The sequence below is a fragment of the Brassica napus genome, chromosome A2 (assembly GCF_020379485.1).
Source record: "Brassica napus cultivar Da-Ae chromosome A2, Da-Ae, whole genome shotgun sequence".
NCBI lineage: Eukaryota > Viridiplantae > Streptophyta > Magnoliopsida > Brassicales > Brassicaceae > Brassica > Brassica napus.
Window position 1 is genome coordinate 3,805,120 of NC_063435.1, and position 21,225 is coordinate 3,826,344.

The 21,225-nt window shown below is 30.5% G+C and overlaps 1 protein-coding gene across 1 annotated transcript; it reads right to left on the reverse strand.

Annotated features, from left to right (window-relative positions):
* Positions 1 to 1,284: 1,284 nt before the first annotated feature.
* LOC106385746 (putative respiratory burst oxidase homolog protein H) lies at positions 1,285 to 10,062 on the reverse strand. The gene is made up of 13 exons (XM_048750109.1): positions 6,576 to 10,062; positions 6,053 to 6,215; positions 5,806 to 5,968; positions 4,417 to 5,220; positions 4,210 to 4,308; positions 3,975 to 4,090; positions 3,711 to 3,813; positions 3,491 to 3,600; positions 3,191 to 3,350; positions 2,925 to 3,098; positions 2,597 to 2,725; positions 2,138 to 2,216; positions 1,285 to 1,990 (listed from the first exon to the last, which is right to left on the reverse strand). Exons 1-13 carry the CDS (start codon positions 7,018 to 7,020, stop codon positions 1,881 to 1,883), a joined length of 2,655 nt encoding a protein of 884 aa, XP_048606066.1. The 5' UTR covers positions 7,021 to 10,062; the 3' UTR covers positions 1,285 to 1,880.
* Between the last annotated feature and the right edge of the window lie 11,163 nt (positions 10,063 to 21,225).

A 21,225-nucleotide genomic window follows, 5' to 3' on the forward strand; every position in this document is an offset into this window, starting at 1 on the left:
GTTGAAACCTAAATTAGTCTTTGATTTACAGACAATATTAAATGAATACATATATGAATTGGTAGTCTACTAACAAGATGAAATTATTGGACTTAAAGGCAGGCTTAGACATGCTAAATTAAACACACACGCACTAGATATTTGATATTATATACTATTACTTAGCATTATATGGAACTTAAACTCAGACTTATATCTCTTAGCAAAAAAAAAACACTTAAACTCAGACTTAAATCCGATGGCTTCTTCGTCTCTCCTTGAATTGTATTTTGGTTGGTGCACACATCCTTTGTAATGGTATCTCTTGTTCCAGTTTTGTTATCCTTGCTTAAACATAATAATTAGATTTGACATTATATCAATTAGCATTTTTCACGAATCAATACGCGTAAGATGTTCACATGATGTCAAGAGAGTTTGATTAGATTGGAGGGTACGTATTTGTATTGTACATGTTTTTCTCTTATTTATTTTTTTACATATATATTGTAGTTGCACCAACCTTGATTTCTAAGTAAGGCTACATATAAAATATAGTATAATGGATTTAGGTATGTATACATATAGTAATTAGACAATACGCATATATATGTAGATCAGTGTAGACAGTTACTAGCCACCTTTTACGTGAACATATAAAGATCCGAATAATTATAAAGTTATCTACGAAAATATGAGTTTCCCGTAAGAGTAACCAAAATTCTACCTGCACAATTAGCGTTACATATAATCAACTCTTTTTCTTAATCTTTTTCTAAAGACTTTCTTTAATAATCTTTGAATAGAACTGATGAATAATGCTTATATGCTTTAATCAATTTTTTTAATAGCAGAGTAGTATTCCTTAGGATTATACAGTTATTGAATTCAAATATGTCCGAATCACTCTGGTTTACTTGCTGGAGGTGAAACGCTTTCGTTTAGTTAACAAGTATGCAGGTAACATGATTATATAGTTCTAATCGCCAAGGAATATTTTTAGAAGTAATGCAAATTTTGCAATAGTTGTTTGTTCGTCTATCTATTTTCACAAATCTTCAGAAAGTTACATAGAATCTATGTTATAAGATATATAAATATATATAGAAGATGGATATCTTAATGATTTAGGCTACGTACCAAACTACGTTTTGCTTAACAGGTTGGACTCTCTCCTTTACACTTCGTTCTCATGTTACCTACTCTTCTGCACATTCGTTTTGTTTTAAAAATGTTAACTATAGCACATTCACACTAGTACTCAAATCTGTGTTATGTTTGAAAAAAAAAATCTACGCTTGTGGATTTGTCTGGTGAAAATTTAAACCTTGAGAAAACTACAGTAGCAAAACAAGAAACATATATTAAAACAAAACTGTCGTACATATGTTATGTCACGAAATAGAAACCTTTCCTAATATCAAATTGCATTTCCTATCCATACATGAGGGGTACGTTAATTAAGAAAAAGAAATCAAAATCAGGTAGATTAAATAGTTAATTAAAACTAAATTATAATTCTATTTTTAGTATTTTTTATTTGTGCACCTTAATTTTGTATATGTAATATTAGCTTATTAAAAAAAATTGGTTCCAAAAATAAAATGAACATTTTGAAATGTCCATTTCTGAGACTTTTGGCAACAATCAAAAAGATTACTAAGAGAAGAAAAAGAAATTAAAGAACAAATTCTTGATATTCAAACAAGTTAAGCAAAATATACTCGAGGTTTTTGCTTAATCAAAATGTTACTGTACATTTTACGGGATGATTACGTTACATTATGTCACCAACTAATTACAATGTGATCATCAAAATCGGCTTCTTTAGTTCAATAATAGTAATAAGATTAGTTTTGGTACGTAAAACTTAACATGCTTGCCAAAAAATGTAGTTTTGGTTAAAAGTTTTCCTTATGGAAAGTAAAACGAGTGGATGACTCGAGACTAAACTCCTGACAAAGATCTCTAAGTGGTCGAACCAGTGTTGGACTTCCACAGTAGAACACGCCTGAAAGAAACATGTCAAGAATTGCATGCAGATATAATCATATAAATAAAATAGTTTTTAAGTAAGAATTTTCAGAAACTTTATGAACAACATAATGAACTTTCAGAAAATAAACAATAAAAATAAGAATTACTAACAAGTGATTACCTATTCGACATGCTTCGTGTTTGCTTGACAATTCAGAAAAAACCTTCCTCCAATTGGGTCTTGCAAAATGTGTTCGTATCTGAATTGTATTTTAAGAAGTTAAAATTAAAAAAAAAATTATTAAAATATTTTCTTTTTGCTAAATAAAATAAATTATCAAGATACATGTGTAATTATTGCCTAAGAGTGCTTAATCCACACCAACAAGTGTCATTTGGCCTTTATATGTTTAAGATTGGACTAGTATTTTTGTCAACGATTGAAGTGATTAATTCTCTTAACATGAACACTTTCTTTTCTAAATCCCTTCAAATATTTAGTTAAGATACCGTACCGATTGAACTATATAAAATGGCAAATAATTATATACTTTTTAAACCCAAAAATGCTAAAGCGACAGCTAGAGCGGACACCTCGTTTTTGGTGATTTATGATTATAAAAAATTGAAAACTTATTACCCGGCTTTCGGAGACGATGTCAACACCATTCTTAGCATGTTGAAGTTTCTGAACCATAGCGATTAGGGCAGATCTTGCATCTCCTGCTTCGTACATGCTTGTTAAGTAGTTATGCATTTCAATCACATGCTGCCAAAAAAAAATAAAACAAATAGACTTTTACATTTTTTTTTACAGAATTTCATATCTGAAAACCTTGAAAATAGTTTATGCTTTTTTATACCTACATTTTTATGAAATGAGAATGTTGAAACTGTTTCAGTTTTTCATGTATGCATTTAACTTGTAAATATGCATTAAACAATAAAAATTAAGATGGATAACTTACGGTTTTATCATACTCGGCGATGTCATCCATAACTCCCTTGAACCAATCAAAGGAAGCTTGTTCTCTTGTCACCCAAAAAAAATATGCTCTCTGAGGAAACTTCTTGCCTCCACCACCACTAATACTATCACCTCCTACGCTCTCTCCTCCTACACTTCCTTCGTACTTTTGCCCCTATATTTTCCAATATTCATAATATAGTCCCTCTTTTTCCATCTTGTTCAACCTCACACAATTATATGGATAAAAATGTTTATACTACTTACAACTTTGGGAATCCCGGGTTTTAGATGGTTTAACATGTCTTTCAATATGCTTATGAATGGAGTTGCTCCAATCCCTAGTCCAACCAGCAAAAGAATATCGAACTTCTGATAATTTTGTGCTGGAGCTCCATACGGTCCTTTGATGAATATCTTTGGGAACCTGGTATGAAATAAATTTTATTTTATAACATGCCTTTTACACTTTTGAGGCACCCAACCATACATATAGGTATATAGAAGAAAAAAACTGATATATAATAGCATTTTAAGTAATTGTTAGTTTATTATATTTTCACTTACAAGACTTGTGATTCTTCAATGTGGGGATTTGCACCTGTTGCTCTTGTTTCCATCCTCATAAGACTATTTGGTTTAGGCTTTGCGGCTGCTTGAGGAGGGGGCTCGCATGTCTACAAACACAATAGAAATAATAAAATAGTTGAGTATACTTGAGTATAAGTAACATGAAAGACAAATATCATGATGGCTATACTGAAAATAACGAGTTACAAGAAATTACCTTTGCGAATGTGTTCCTAAGTTCAGTTGTCCAATCACCTAAGGCTCTTATGTGAACACTTAAATAGTCATCTCCAGGTGCAGAAGTGATGGAGAATGGATGCCTGAATAAGAATAACAATAATTGATACTACTATTTAGTATTAACCTTATAAATATTATGGTTTAAATTATTTTGTTGTTGAATATAATTAAATAAGTTAAAATCATAATTCTGATTTAAATTTTAACTTATAAATGCATTGACTGTTAATATTTAGATTACCATTCGAATTGTGAGAGGTCAGGACACTTGACAAACATGTACATGCCACTTTTGTATTTGAACGCGGGAGGTTTGGTCACGTAAAGTGCAAGAACGTTTCCCGAATATACAATAGCCTGTAATAGGATAAACGAAAATAAATATATATTGGAAAAATGAAAATATGTGTTTTACTTAATATTGACAATATAGTAACTTTTTCTTTTAAAAAACAAATAGTAACCCTTTTGATTACCTTAATCACGTGGACACGATGGCTGTGGTCTTGAAGAACACGTGAGAAAAGCCTCTCACTTGCGTAGAACAGCATCGGAACGGCCACGTACATCCATGTCTGCATTTCCATTTATCAACAAATTGAAAAACAAACAAACAAACAAACAAAAAAATGAAATGCAGAATTAATTTATTTTATATTAGTGCATATATTAGTTTCAATTACCGTTTTCTCGTACCAAGGCTTCTCGATGATAAGATAGTAACCATGAAGAATGAGAAGAACATAAGCAAGAATCAGCAAATGATGAGCATACCAAAACGCATTAAACCCAGCAAGAACGCTAAACGGTTTTGGCAACTTCACTATGTTCCTTCTAAAATAATGCATCGCGAGCGTAAACGAGAATCCCATGAAAAAAATCATAAAAACTCCAGTGATTGACACTGACGTCATCATCAAACCAAGATAGCTCGGTTGCGTGTGTCCCAAGGCAGATCCAGCATACTTCAAGAACACGTCGTAAGAGCACGTACTTAACCTAGGATAGTTACAGAAAAGGTGTAGCAGCGTGTGTAGCAATGCATGGAAGGCGATAGCATACGCAATCACCTTGTGGAAGTTAATGTTGTCATCGAATGGGATCATGCGACTCAAGAACGATGACCTAAGCATAGTCAGGGTTTTCCTACAGACTGGGACCAAGATTAGAGCCATGTTGAATTTAAGCGTTTCCGCCGAGCCTTTAGCGGCGCAAACGCAGCGTCCGGTGATGTTGTAGAGAGGGCTTCTCATGAATTCGTTGTACTTCCACATGAATAGATAGACGTTGATGAGGAGCCACAAAGTGAGGACCCATATTTTCTTCCAGTTCTCGTGCATTAACTCTGTGGTCACCGAAACGTACTTGCTCATTGGCGTCCTGTACCGCTCTGGGATCATGGCTCGAGTCAGCGTTTGAGATTTCTTCATCTTCTCCGTATCAGCGTTTGACACCATCCCTGTTAAGAGCACTTCTAACTGCCACATCTGCTTGATATAAACTATAAAATGGTCAGAACATAACTCTATGTTTTGAGATAAAGCGAAAAATTAGAAAAACACAAGTTTTTCGGAAGAACGATAACCCTAGACATGGCGGTTATGGGCATACGTAAGTAAAATGTTGGTCTATGATCCCTAAAATTTTAAAAATGATTTACATTAACATAGACCTCCAATTTGTAATGATTTTTTTATTAAAACTTTGACTAAATTGTTTATTAAATCCGGTTAATGTTAATTAGATATACCAGTTGGTTTAGTTTCCTTTTGCTAAACCGATGTAATATATAAAGAATCCCATGTAACAAACTTTGGTTATCATACTAATTCATTTTACTCAATATTGTTTATCCAGAATCTCATGAGCTATCTCTAGAACAGACGGCATATTCAAAAAATCTATTTGTATGAATCTGCAATAAGAGATGATAAATTTGATAAATAATTGTTCCGATAATCACGATAATTTTTTGGATATTTATATGTAATAGTACGTTGTTAAAACTATTCTCTAGACTTAGACGCTAACCAAAACGGATATAAATTTTGAAAAAGAAAAGAAAGTTAAACCTCGATGTATCCCTTGTGATCAGGATCGAGTTCTTCCATGATCAAAGAAGCGTAAGCGGCAGCATTTTTTTTAAGGTTCCCTAGGCGGTTAGCGGCTGCGCTCAAGACAATGACTTCTTTCACTTCATCTTCCGTGAGCTTCCCATCTCCGTCCTTGTCACACCTAATCAACAACCACAACCGCAAATTTTTAAACTAACCACATTTAGATATATGTGAAAACGTATAAGATTATATAAGTAATTACATGTCGAAGAATATCTGGAGACGACAATCGAGATCTTTCTTGATCATGTCTTCCCAAAACAGCTTAAGTTGTTCTTTGTCAATACCACTTTCTGTCTCTATTTGCCTTCTCCGACCCAATGCCTCATAAACTTCTCCCGCAAACTCCATTGTATCTCCCATTCCTACCAATATATGCACTATCGACGTTATACATTTTATTTCCTAACAAAAAAGGTGATAATATAATGCATGGAATGAACATTTAATCTAATGCATGGAATTAACCTTTACACACACACAAATAAATGAAAATCAGATGTACATATCCATTGGTATTAGTCTGCCAAGCCCCAAAGCCGGCCATGAGTATATCAAAAGAAACATTCGCATATAGCCCCAAAATATTAATGGTTAATAATTTTATATCATCTGACTTCTAAATAATTTAAAATAATATATGTTTAGCAATAGTTTCAAACTCCATAAATTTCAGGGTTAGTCCTGTCCAAGCCCTATCAATTATTGGTAGTTTCGTTAATTACCAATGCATACGCCGAACTTCTCTTTAGGCAATTTGCCATCAACAGAAAACTGATTAAACCGGTTCTCAATAGATCTCCATGAATCTCTTTCCTTTCCCGTGACCGTCCGATCAAGGAACCGTAAGCTCTGGAGTCCCCTAGCAGCGCTAGATGTTGTCCTCTCTACTCTTTGTGGACCCTTCTTTGGAAGGACCGCGGCACCTGGAGGGCCCAGGTTACCGCTTTTCCTCGTGCTTGGCGAGCCAAGATTACCGCTCTTTCTCCAGTTCGAAACGCTCAACGTGCGGATTATCGATCCCACACCCCTTGACGCAGTCTTCTTCAGACCACCTTCGTTCTTCTTGACGTTAATGTCTGGCTTTTTGGAAGAAGTATCACCCATTGTATCGATCTCTACACTCTCTAACATCCATTTTTCATCGCTAGGACTGTTATTTTTCATCATTTTTTCTCCGGGACCAGTAATTGATTAAAGAATCGTCGGAGATCTTATAATTCTATCTTATTTCCTATTAGTTTGTCTTGTTTTTTTTTCTGGTTTAATCGAATTATTCGACAAGGAGAAAAAGTAGGAGAGGCACTGATTTTTGAATCGTTTGTATATTTTTATGTTTATTTAGTTAGGAATGATCAATACGCATGAAGTGATTACTAAAAATAGAAAGTCCTGAGGAAAGCATCTCTTCAGGTCAACCACACAGACGACCAATCAAAGACCTATAAAATCAATTTGACTTATTGTAATTAATTCATATATATATATAAAAAGTCATTTCTTTCCCCCGTTTGAGTTCAGTTTCCAAAATTGTTAATAACAATTAGCTCAAAAGAATGAATCTCAAGAAGAAGAAAAACACAAATACAAAATTAAACGCCATGATTAGCGGTTGTATAACCAACCAGGACCTCCCATGACAAGATATAACGGTAGCTCAAAATTCACTTCAAAAATTAGGGTTATGATTTAGACTAGCATATCGAGTAAGTAATCTATAAAAAAATGTCTACTGATGATCTTGTAAGAAAAATGTATATTATTGATCTTATGATTTGATACAATTGTGAAGAGCGGTAGGATATATGAAAATAAAAGAGTACAATAGTAGTTAGAATATAAGCTTGATATATAAAACTTGGATCCCCTTCTCATTTTCCTTGGCTCTTCTTTTATAGGTGTTGAAAGTAGATCATAAGAGCGACGTGATATTCGCTGGGTATCAGATGCCTTTCAAATTACATTTACTGTCTTGATTTCGTTTACATTTTGGTCCGACAGTTCAGCTTGGTGCTAAGTACAGCTTAGAGTGGGTTCAAAAACATATATACTTTTTTACCGGAAATTGTTGACACTAAACCGAGTTCTTACACTGGGTATGAAGTGGGGGTAAAGCCCGTTTCCAACATCGTACATCATCACAAACAATCTTTGCAATGTCCGAAACAATAGAACTGGAGGCACGAGAAACCAAATCAGTGGAACAGTTTGTGACAAGGGGAGAACTCTTAGGCTTCGAATGTTACGAACCGTACTGCCCCGCACCACAGTTAACAGTAACAAAAATATATACATATACCATATATCTATACATTTTTATAACTGTTAAAATCACACCGCAGTTAAACCGCTTGTCCCGCACCGCTCAAACCGCAGTTACCATTTGGAGCCTTAGTCTCTGAAAATATGTTCTAACAAATAGAAAGTTGATAATCTTAAAATAAATTAAACCACAGAGGCGCAGTTTATATAATATCTCCAAACTATCTTTTATTTAATATGGTTAACTGGAAAGTTCTGGTTATATATAAATCTTCCCCTATGCTCATGTGCAACCTCTATCATCACTAATAAGTAAAAAGTATAGTGGCGGATGGGGTAATACCTTATGTGTCTAAATAAAACAATTAAACACCAAATGGAAAAATAATTTAAGTGAGATTTCAAGACTTGGATTTATAACCAGTCTTTTGATGGGCTATTACAAAACCAAACAGTGTATAATAAATTCTAATCACAGCTGATTATCTAGATATTAATCATCTTTGAATCGGTAAAGTTATTGACACCCAAAGAAAAAAAAAGTGGTCAATATTATTAGGGATTATTTTCCAAATAATCAAAAAGAGTAATTAGATTTTTAGCGAGAGATTAAAGAGAGAAACGAAGAGAGCGAGTATTTTTGGTTAAATAGTGAATTTGTGTTTTTATGTATATAGGGGGCAGTTTCTCATACTAATATTTTGGACCTAGCACCTTCATCCTAAAAAAAAATCAGACAAAAAACACTACTAATATTTTAATATGAATTAGTTATAATTAATTTTTAATTAAAGGCCTCTTATAACTAATTGTGAGAAGTACCTCGTGAATATGTCAGGAATATCTAAAAAGTTTTCAAAATTACTATTTTCACATTACAAGATATAATATATTTTTATTCTGATAGCTTTTCTTAATGAAGTCAAAGTTATGGACAGCCTTAAAACATCTCCAAGAACAAGTTTAAAACATCAAATATAAAGTTTTATATATTCCAAGAGCAACTTCAAAACCTCAAATTTTAGTGTTTTGAACAGTAAAATTTTAAATTTGAGGTTTGACTGTCAAAATCTTATATATTAAGTTTTATAAATTTTTTTTCATTTCTACAGTTATGTATCTTTTAAATAACCATGTTAACTTTTATATTTGTCATTTTAGTCCTTATAATTGATATTTTCTAAATATTTTGCATAATAATTGTTAGTTTCGATAAATTTAAGCTCATAACCTATGTATATTTAATAAATGTGTTTTATATTATTTTGACATTTATTAATTGATCTTGTGTTTGAACATTGTAAAAATAATTATATTGAGTAATTTGGTATTTCACTAATAATTTATGATTTAATTTGTGTTTTTATAATTCTCATTTATTATAATATAATGTTAATACTGTTTGTGATACTTTTTAATATATATTTTATTATTTATAAATGTTTGTAATTTTTATTATCTTTAATCAATCTTAAGGACTATAATGCAAATATTTTTTAAAAAAAATCAGATGTAAGGTTTTACCACTAGAGAATATCAGATTTGAGGTTCACTCAACTGTAAAAATAAGGTTGATTTTGGAGATTCTCTTATCATGGGCGATATTCCCGTCACGATGGATTTAGTAGTCCATACTCGTACAAGTAGGTCAAAAGTTGTACCATAGAGATCTCCCATCTCCTGCCGGTGACAATACCATTGCTGAGAAGTGCGATTTAGAGTGTGGTAGCCAACGATGTGTGTAGGAGCGTTGTACAGCGACTCACGTTTTGGAGTAGCACGAGAAACCGTACGTTTAGTACGACTCGGACAAAAATGCTTCAGATTGTAAAGGTTCGTGTTTCATCACGATGGATTTAGTAGTTGAAACAAAACCAAAAGAATATGGGACAAGATTTTTCCGATAATTTGATATTGAAATCACATATTTTACTATATTTTTACTTCCGATTTAGTTAGAATGTTACAATATACTTTATTCATTTGTTTATACTTTGGTGTATAATATAAGGCCGTTAAGTAGTGATTAAACCAAACGTAAAAATGCCTTGTCGTTTGTCAGCTTTTCCCTATTTATAAAGCGTTGTGTTCAGTGTTCCAATCATATGACGGATCTATTAGCAAAACAAGCTTGCTTACATGTACTAAACTCAAGTTTCGATATGAGATTAAAAGCGTTGCGACATCCCACAAAAAAAAAGATGTTCCTCTAGCCTTATGTACATTGTTCCAATAATAATGGTTCTTTATGTTCACAAGCTTAGTGTGAACTTACCAAATTCTATATAGGTAAGATATATAGATATAAAATAGCGGATGTTATCAAAATCTGTTACATTGCGTCTTTAAGACTTTAACAATGCTCACGCTACGCAACATCAACCTGTCGTGTCAAAGTAACATATATCAATATTTGAAATAAGCTAGTCAACCGAATAATTCACGAAATCGTGGATTTAACGCATTAGAGCATGATTAATAGGAGGTTCTTAATTAAGATGAAGTTCTTAAAAGAATATAAGAACTTGTCTTTTAAAATTTAATTAAGAATAAAAATCAGCTTTTAAATATCTTATTTAAAAGCCGGTTCTTAGTTTTTTAGTTAAAAGTTAAGAAACGGTTTCTTATATTTCGCTAAGAACTTCATCCTAAGAATTCTCCATTAATCATGCTCTTAGTATTGTAACATCTAAAAAATCACACACGTCGCTATGCTCAGTAATAATGTATTCACTTGACGAACAATAAAATTGATATGATATTATTCAATCTTAAGTGTTTGTTTTGCAATGTGTCGCACTTACCTCTCTTCTATGGACATGTTCGTTTCTCCATCTGGATGAGCCATCTGGATGGAGATGAGAGATCTGTACGTTTAGACACTAAAAGTGCAACTCATTCAGATGGATCATCCAGATGACTTTCAGAAATTTAAACGTAATTTTAAAATTCAGCTGGCTGATCCAAATTGAACCATCTAGATGGAGATGGTTCTGTCACAAATGATATAATGTTTATTATACCCCTGATGTAATTCACAAATTAAAACCTAAACATAACATCATTTTGTCACATACAAAAAATAACAAAACCACAAAACACATTTTCCTGTTAAAACCTAAAACGCATTTTTCCGTCCAAACCGTAAAATGTGTTTTCCCGTCAAATCGTAAAACGTGTTTTTCCGCCAGTTTTCTCGTTAAAACCTCAAAAAATGTGTGTTTCCCGTAAAACTGCAAAATCTCGTTTTCTCGCTAAAACCAAAAATCATGTTTTCCCACCAAACCCCAAAAAAAATTGTTTTCTTGCCAAAACCAAAAATTGTATTTTCCCGCCAAAATCGAAAAATCTCTTTTTCCGCCAAAACCGAAGTTACAATCAGTTTATGATTAATATTTTTTTTTTAGTTTGAAACTTTAAAGTTTTTTAAAATATATGTTTATCAATCTTTTTGTTTATTAGAATTTATTACGAGGGTATTCTAGTAATTTGTTTACTAAACTCATCTAGATAGAAATATAAATAAAGAAACAAACACAAGATCCATCCAGATGAATCATCTAGACGAGCCATTTGGATGGACAAACAAACAGTTTTAAAAATCTAAATGGATCAACTGGATAGATCATACAAATTGATCATCTGGATGGAGATGAAAGATGGTGAAACGAACAGCCCATATCTCGATTTTCCTTTGCAGTTTTCAACATAACAAACACGATGTTGAAGACCCAATTATACAAAAGAAAAACAATGTTGTAGACTGTAATAAGTTATATTTTAAAACAGTATATATTTTAGTATATGTAAAATTTGTCTTGAAAACTTTTTCACTTCATAGAAGTTTGATTATCTCTTTTGCCTTCTTTTATATATCTAAGTTTACAGATTTTTTTTAAGATATTTTTTTAGCCTATAAATTTGAATCTCATAAGCATACTTCTTTCAGCAGATAAATTTGATGAAAAAATCTATAAACATAAGTTCATAAGAAAAATTAATATTTTCGTTTTATTTTATTATATCTTTGGCAAATCAGTTTAAATAAAGAACCAAGAGAAAAAATTAAAAGACTAAAAGGTGAGGGAAGGGAAGAGAAAGAAAAGGACAGTAATGGGGAAGGCTTATCTTAGAGAAGGTGCATTTTGCCACACCAATCTTTCTTTGTCACTGTTAGTCAACTTCGCACCTCTGTTTCCTCCCTTCAAATTTTCATTTTCATTAAGATTTGACATTGATCATATGTATGTACTTGACATGAACTAGTGCTTTCAATTAAAGAAATTCGTCTGGGTATAACACATACATGTATATATTACAGTTAGATGATAAATACATGAACATGAAAGTGAAATAAATAAAATGTTTTTAATTTCAAAGTTACTACGCATTTTCGCATCCCGCTGACTTTCGAAATAAAAAGAGGTATCATTACGTTCAAAGCCTAACTTTTTTTTTAGCCTAACCCATTTTACCTGTTTTGGAAAGTTACTTCTTCATCCTGTTCTTAATTTTGGCCTTAAGGTCTTCCTATATCTAGCATAATATCTATCTCGATATATACGTCCACCCATTTATAGATAAGTGTAATTTCATCGAGGTCAAGGATCATTTTTTGTGTGGCTACTATACCATTTAATTATCTGACAACTTGAAAAACAATATTATATGATAAAAAGAATTTCTAAGGTAAACGAAAACAAAAATCGAAATAACAAGTTAAGAGAACTCTTTCTGAGTCTTAGGAAGGGTTTGTTCTCATAGGTTAAATTACATCAAAGTTGAGGTCCGGTAGCACTGGATCCAAAAAAGTGGTCATGTGTGATACTAGATGACTTTGTATATAAGTGTGGTTGAATCCTATGGGGTGAAAATCATGTACTCCCAGTTTGATTAATATAAAATTGATGTTTAAACCAAAACAAAATTCAAAGTTTCAATGTTTAAATGACGATGTAGATGAAACGACTGAGTAAAGATACAATAGAGAATATGTGAAAATGGTGGAGACGCTATTGTGCTTGTTGACCTTTTCTCCTTTCCAAAAGATTGGACAAACGCATAAGAACACATGCACGAGTCTTAATTAGTAAATTTAAAAAATAAGAAAACAACATGATGGGATCACTTAAAAACATCTAAATCACACCGTCCTATTCTTTGATTTGTCATGAACACACTTTTCTTTCAACCAAGAAGAGTAACCCTACACATTTCCTTTCTTTTGATCATAAACTCTTTGTGCACTCATTGCCTACATTTATGCTATTATCATTGCTTTCTATAGGCATGGACTATATAATTTGCATATTGCCATTAATATTTTGTACAAAAATAACTTATCGCGTTGTGTAGTCCCGGACCCGCTGATCACTTTTTTATTAAGAGTTCACTCAAGTAATGCAGTACTGCAGATTCGATCGAAATCAGGATTTATGTGGACTTGCATGTGGTAGCCACTAGACTAATATTCCATTGGACAAAGAATACACTCAGTAGGCCAAACGAAAAGAACATGAAAAATACTTATATAATTATATTATATGTACAACATATTACATATTACATAGCTAACACTTACATTTTTGTAGTAATACTATGAAAAGATTTTACAGTATACGTTATCCATGTCTCTTTTCTTTCTACAAGAGAATTCAAAATTCAAGGTTCAGCATGCATGCTATGCTGGTGTTTAACATGATTTAATCAAATCCTACTATATAAAAGGGACTAAATTCAAGGCTTTTGGGACTATCCACCTCAGCCAAAATATTCTCATCCAAAAAAAATTAGAAATAAATGTCATTTAGATTTAGAAAATAATTAACTAACATACAACTTTTGATATTTCTAGAAATTTCAAATTTGTAACTGCTAATTTATTAATAGAATCATATATCTATATTGAATTATGTTATATTTTAATAGTTAGACTTTAAGGGTAAATAAATTATTAATTTATAATATATATAATTTATAACATTATATTGTAGTTATAAATAAAGAGAAAATAACCGGGAAGGATGAAGAAGCTCATGTAAAATTATGTAATTAAAATGGTAAAATGGTGAGTATGATGAGGTGAATCTAAGAAAATTTGTTGTACAAAATATGGTGTTTTATTCGTCCACTATAATGATTTAAAATAAAATATATATTCACATAAATAAGTCAATATTTGTTATTTTTTTTTTGGTAAGATGTTAAGATTATTATTTTCTAAAAGGTTACACTGTTGTTTTTAAACAACTTATTACAGCAAGGAAACAAAAACAACCAACAACAACTCAAGGTAAAAAAAGCCTTAAGGAAGTCTTATACAAGAAAGATAAAAAGAAGTAGAGAAGAGGAGAAAGAAGAACTTGCCGGGTAAGAAAAGAGACGGTCACGCATCATACGGTCGAGAGAGGCAAGGATGACTGATGAAGGTGAGAAGACAGTTGTGAACACACGAGCATTACGCTCTTTCCACAACAGGTAGATGGCTGACTGAAAGTAGAACTTGATGACTGGAGTAGCATGCGCATCTGCGTTGACGCGAGGTTGATTGATCCAGGCTGCAACAGAGTGTAAGGAGGAGAAATCCAAACTTCAGCAGCAAAAGGCTCCCATATCAAGCGAGAGAAAAAACACTCAAAGAAGAGATGACGGTGAGTCTCTATTTCCAGATTACAAAGGACACACGTTCCTGAGATATTTAACCCCCAACGTCTCAAGCGATCCTTGGTTGGCAGTCTTCTCCGCAAAGCCATTCATGATATAAACGCATTACGTGGAATATGTTCCTTGAACCAAATAGTCTTGTGCCAATATTTGTGGTTGATAGTGGTTATATTATTTTCTGACATTAGTATCCATATTTTTTAGTAAACTGATCCAAAGAGATTAGTTTGTGGTGCTAACGAAACGAGGATTATAGTGTTTACTTTGGAAAAAGTAATAGGTTGAATGATAGATGGCGTGCACGTTTTTTCACATGGAAGTCTGCACATATATTAAAATTGTAAGATTTGAATCATAGAGAAAATATAGTGTATATGACTGAAGTTGGGCCATTCCGAAACTAAAGATGACTAAAATTCTTCTTTGTCAAAATGCATAGATGTGAATCTTATATGAATAGAGTTCTCCATTGCTTATAGCAGTGTAATAAACTCCGTGTGTAAAGGAGAAAAAATGTTATATAAGTGAAAACAAAAATTATGATTTTTTTTCTTGTGCCTATAGGCTCTTCGCAATTTGAAGAAGAAAGAACATATTGTGTGAAAATCTTTGACTCGGTCAAATTTTATCCAGTTGTTTATAAAACTGTTGTTATCTGATTCATGTAATTTTTCAGTGTTGATTTAAAAGCCCAAAAAACCCATCTATACTGACTTTTTGATATTTTTTCTGTGATTTGAATTTAAAAAGAGATAAAACTTTCGATAAGTTATGTAAACTCAAAACAAGTATTTAGCTTTAGAAAGCATTTACATGTTTCAAACTTATAAAATATACATATATAATGTTTAAAATTATGCATATAAATCCTGTGTAAAATGTGCATGAATATGTTTCTCTTCTTTAATGTGTTAATCGTACTATATATAACATTATTTTAAAATTTTAAAAAGTTTATGTCACATACAAAAAACCATCAATAAAAAATATAATTCTCCATCTACAACAAGAAAAATAAAAAATTATAAACATATAAATTTAAATTAAGAAAAACTAATATTGGAAAAACAAGAAGTTAATGTAAAAGAAAAAAGCTAACAAATAATATTATAAATAAAATAAATTTATAAGACACAATCCGCGCGAAGCGCGGAAAAAATCTCTAGTATTAATAATCAGAAAAGTGAAAACTCAGATAATATAGCTAATCATTTTTTTTCTTACAATAATTAAGCATAAATGGTGATACACGTATTTCCTACGTAAATCACCATTTAACTTTAACATATGTGATCAGCTATCAGAAATTTGTGTGCTATTAGAGATTACTAGAGATTTTTTTCGCGCTTCGCGCGGATTATGTCTTATAAATTTATTTTATTTATAATATTATTTGTTAATTTTTTTCTTTTATATTAACTTCTTGTTTTTCCAATGTTAGTTTTTCTTAATTTAAATTTATATGTTAATAATTTTTTCATTTTTTTGTTGTAGATGGAGAATTATATTTTTTATTGATGGTTTTTTGTATGTGATAGTGACATAAACTTTTTGAAATTTTAAAATAATATTATATATAGTACGATTAACACATTAAAGAAGAGAAACATATTCAGACACATTTTACACAGGTTTTATATGCATAATTTTAAACATTATATATGTATATATTATAAGTTTGAAACATGTAAATGCTTTCTAAAGCTAAATACTTGTTCTGAGTTTACATAACTTATCGAAAGTTTTATCTCTTTTTAAATTCAAATCACAGAAAAAATATAAAAAAGTCAGTATAGATAGGTTTTTTGGGCTTTTAAATCAACACTGAAAAATTACATGAATCAGATAACAACAGTTTTGTAAACAACTGGATAAAATTTGACCGAGCCAAAGATTTTCACACAATATGTTCTTTCTTCTTCAAATTGCGAAGAGCCTATAGGCACAAGAAAAAAATCATAATTTTTGTTTTCACTTATATAACATTTTTTCTCCTTTACACACGGAGTTTATTACACTGCTATAAGCAATGTAGAACTCTATTCATATAAGATTCACATCTATGCATTTTGACAAAGAAGAATTTCAGCCATCTTTAGTTTCGGAATGTACCAACTTCAGTCATATACACTATATTTTCTCTATGATTCAAAACTTATAATTTTAATATATGTGCAGATTTCCATGTGAAAAGGCACGCACGCCATCTATCATTCAACCTATTACTTTTTCCAAAGTAAACACTATAATCCTCGTTTGGTTAGCTCCACAAACTAATCTCTTTGGATCAGTTTATCAAAAAATATGGATACTAATGTCACAAAAGAATATAAACACTTTCAACAATACATATTGGCACAAGAATATTTGGTTCAAGGAACATATTCCACGTAATGCGTTTATATCATGGCTGGCTTTGCGGAGAAGACTGCCAACCAAGGATCGCTTGAGGCGTTGGGGATTAAATGTCTCAGGAACGTGCGCCCTTTATAATCTGAAAATAGAGACTCACCATCATCTCTTCTTTGAGTGCTCTTTCTCTCGCTTGATATGGGAGCCTTTTGCTGCTGAAGTTTGGATTTCTCCTCCGGCTGATCTACACTCTGTTGCAGCCTAGATCAATCAACCTCGCGTCAACGTAGATGCACATGCTACTCCAGTCATCAAGCTCTACTTTCAGTCATGTCTCCTCACCTTCATCAGTCATCCTTGCCTCTTTCGACCGTATGATGCGTGACCGTCTCCTCTCTTACCCGGTAAGTTCTTCTTTCTCATCTTCTCTACTTCTTTTTATATTTCTTGTATAAGACTTTCTTAAGGCTTTTTTTACCTTGAGTTGTTGTTGGTTGTTTTTGTTTCCTTGCTGTAATAAGTTGTTTAAAAACAACAGTGTAACCTTTTAGAAAATAATAATCTTAACATCTTACCAAAAAAAAAATAACAAATATTGACTTATTTATGTGAATATATATTTTATTTTAAATCATTATAGTGGACGAATAAAACACCATATTTTGTACAACAAATTTTCTTAGATTCACCTCATCATACTCACCATTTTACCATTTTAATTACATAATTTTACATGAGCTTCTTCATCCTTCCCGGTTATTTTCTCTTTATTTATAACTACAATATAATGTTATAAATTATATATATTATAAATTAATAATTTATTTACCCTTAAAGTCTAACTATTAAAATATAACATAATTCAATATAGATATATGATTCTATTAATAAATTAGCAGTTACAAATTTGAAATTTCTAGAAATATCAAAAGTTGTATGTTAGTTAATTATTTTCTAAATGATATTTATTTTTAATTCTTTTTAGATGAGAATATTTTGGCTGAGGTGGATAGTCTCAAAAGCTTTGAATTTAGTCCCTTTTATATAGTAGGATATCGTTTAAAAACTTTATTACAAAAGGTTAAAGCGCGTGTTGTCTTCTTTTTTTTAAACATTTAAAGCGCGTGTTGTTACCCAAATTTTCTGTGGTACAGTTGTCCTACACGCTTGTACATTATAACCAAGTCAAAAGTTCGTAAGAAGTTGAACGTTTAGCTTTCGTTACTTCAATTGATATTTTTTATTTTTTTGTTAAACAAAGTTGTTACGATCATTCTAAAGTGTTGAAACAAAATCAGTCAAAATTTGGTAGTGATTTATACTCCTTTAGTGATCGATCATTCAACTCATGTTTTGAAATGGGTGTTGTTCTCCTAATTATCACAAACTATCCATATTTGTTATGGTGTGATATGTCCTTTTCACCTCTTATTCTACTGCCACCATCTAGATACTGATCCGACCGACCTTAAATTCATATCATAGACGTAGTGTTTAGTTCATATTTATAGGATGTATCTATACTATTATTTGCAAACTAAATTTTTAGAATCGAGCTATCACGTTAAAAGTTAGAGTGGTTAATATCGTTTATACTCTTAATGAATAAAATATATAACTAAATTAAAAAATAAAAACGAAATTTTAATTGATTTGATTAGATAATTGATTAAAATTAATAATAGTAAGAATTATCCAAAATCTGAAAATATAATTTTAAAAAGAGATAATTTATGTATATATTGTATTGCTATCTGAAAAAAGTTAAAAACATGAATTATATAACTAAATATTAATCAAATTAATTTCTTAATTATAAAATTAAAAATAAAATATTGAATTATCCAAAATCTAAAAAATATAATTAAAAATATAATTTATTTATATATATATTGTATTGTTATACGAAAAAGTATTTTAGTAATAAAAAGCTAAAAAAAATAAATTAATTTTTGAAATCAAGTTCTCACGTTAAAAGTTAGAGTGGTTAATATCGCTTATACCCTTAATGAATAAAATGTATAACTAAATTAAAAAAATAAAAAGAAAATTTTAATTTATTTGATTAGATAATTGATTAAAATTAGTAATAGTAAGAATTATCCGAAATCTGAAAATAAAATTTTAAAAAGAGATAATTTATGTATATATTATATTGTTATCTGAAAAAGTCTTTTAGTAAAAAGTTAAAAACATGAATTATATAACTAAATATTAATCAAATAAAATTCTTAATTATATAATTAAAAATAGAATATTGAATTAACCAAAATATAAAAATATAAAAAAAAATTCTATATATATATATATATTGTATTATTATCTGAAATAGAATTTTAAGTAAAAAGTTAAAAACATAAATTATATAATTAAATATTAATCAAATAAAATTGTTACTAAAATTATGAATATAGTATACAAATAACTTTTCAAAAATTATGAAAATGTTTAAGTCTGTATCACGGGCAAAACACCTAGTTTATTTATTAATACGCAGGATATATATTTCAAATACATCATTTCACATCATTTGGTATAGTTTTAACAACTATAGTTATCTGTAAATTTTCAACTACTATATAAAAATATACAAAAATTAATATATATATCCCCAATTCGTTCGTAGACTTGTAGGTTTCCTGAACCGTTGACCTTGTTAAAACTACAAATAATTATAATCTTTGGGTGTCAAATAACCAAAGTGGGGTACTGAAGACAGAAGCTTGCCAAAGTAAACCAATAATTTTTCCATGGTGATATAAAGCAAAACAAAATAAAAATTATTACAAGACACAGACAATTCTTATTGGATCGTTAAAACTTGAAGTAGTTATGAACCAACCGTAGCATGAAACGTTTAGTTTTGGTACATTATGCAGCAAATTTACCATCATAAGGAAAAAGTCTTCGTTGTCATCGACTGATCTATAAATTTTGCTTTTGCATGACCTTTCCCATCAACTTGTGGCGATTTTGCCTATATAAAATGTGTTTCTAGTTAGTCTCGCAGTACATCTATCTACTGTAGGAATCGAGAGATCCTATGTCCTCGTAACGATTGCGAATTATTATCTTGTCTCCTCTTTATGTGGGACACATTCCTATTGACTTTTTATATTATGTTTTGAAATGTCAGCAACGTTGCCTAAAAATCTCTAGCAGTAACTGGTAGATACATATGTGAAAGAATGGGACAATGTAATACGATATTATGTATCTCTCTCTATCTAATATGGATAAACAAAGTATCCGTAAATTTTGATTTGTTATTCACTTCCAATCGAACCAAAAAATCTGAATATTTCTAACTCTACAAAGCAAAACAAATATTAATAGACAAAAATCGTAAAACAAAGTAAATCATAAATCCTAGACTCTGATCCAATATATTATATATATATACAGAATTATATACATAAATTATAGAATGATTATATTTTATGTAAGTTGTACAAAAAAAATATTCATTAAATTGATTATTTTAGTTATTAGAGTTTTAAAATAAATAAATCTTATTTTTTTATAAAATAATATTATTCTATATTAATTTTAAAATTTTATTTTATTTGAACGGACCGAATCGAATATCTAGTCAAAATATAATTTTTGGACATCTTAACATTGGATATATGATTGGCTACGATCGAATAAAAATGGAGAGTTGGTGATCCGGATGAAATTGATATGATCATAAATATCTCCAAAAATCTAGATATTTGTTCTATATCTACCCATATTCTTTAGATATAGTTTATACATATGTAACTGGTATATAGATATGTATATGTGGATGCGTTTTTTTTTTTTTTTTTTTTTAACGTCAAAAGGCCATTCTATTACTCAAACTTGAGGTGGTCTGGGTAACCAAACCGGAATAGAACAACCAATAAAAAGTAACTCCCTATGGAAGGATCTTGCATAAATTTTTGTGGATGCGTTTAAGTAGTATAAATTTTTGTTAATGATAATATTCATTCCAGCAGTTTTAATATGTAAGATGTTTTGGATAAGTTTTTTTTGTTTCACATTGTAAGGTGTTTTAAAATATATACTAGGGCTGGACATAAAATATGTAACCTGAAATTTAGACCAAAATAC

What these genes read in the sequence shown, in the direction of transcription:
- LOC106385746 (XM_048750109.1), bottom strand. Translation starts at nt 7,020, where the DNA reads ATGATGAAAAATAACAGTCCTAGCGATGAAAAATGGATGTTAGAGAGT. An exon ending in AGCCTTGGTACGAGAAAACG is followed by an intron (nt 4,309 to 4,416) that starts GTAATTGAAACT and finishes ATGGAAATGCAG; the next exon opens with ACATGGATGTACGTGGCCGT. An exon ending in ATCGTGTCCACGTGATTAAG is followed by an intron (nt 4,091 to 4,209) that starts GTAATCAAAAGG and finishes ATCCTATTACAG; the next exon opens with GCTATTGTATATTCGGGAAA.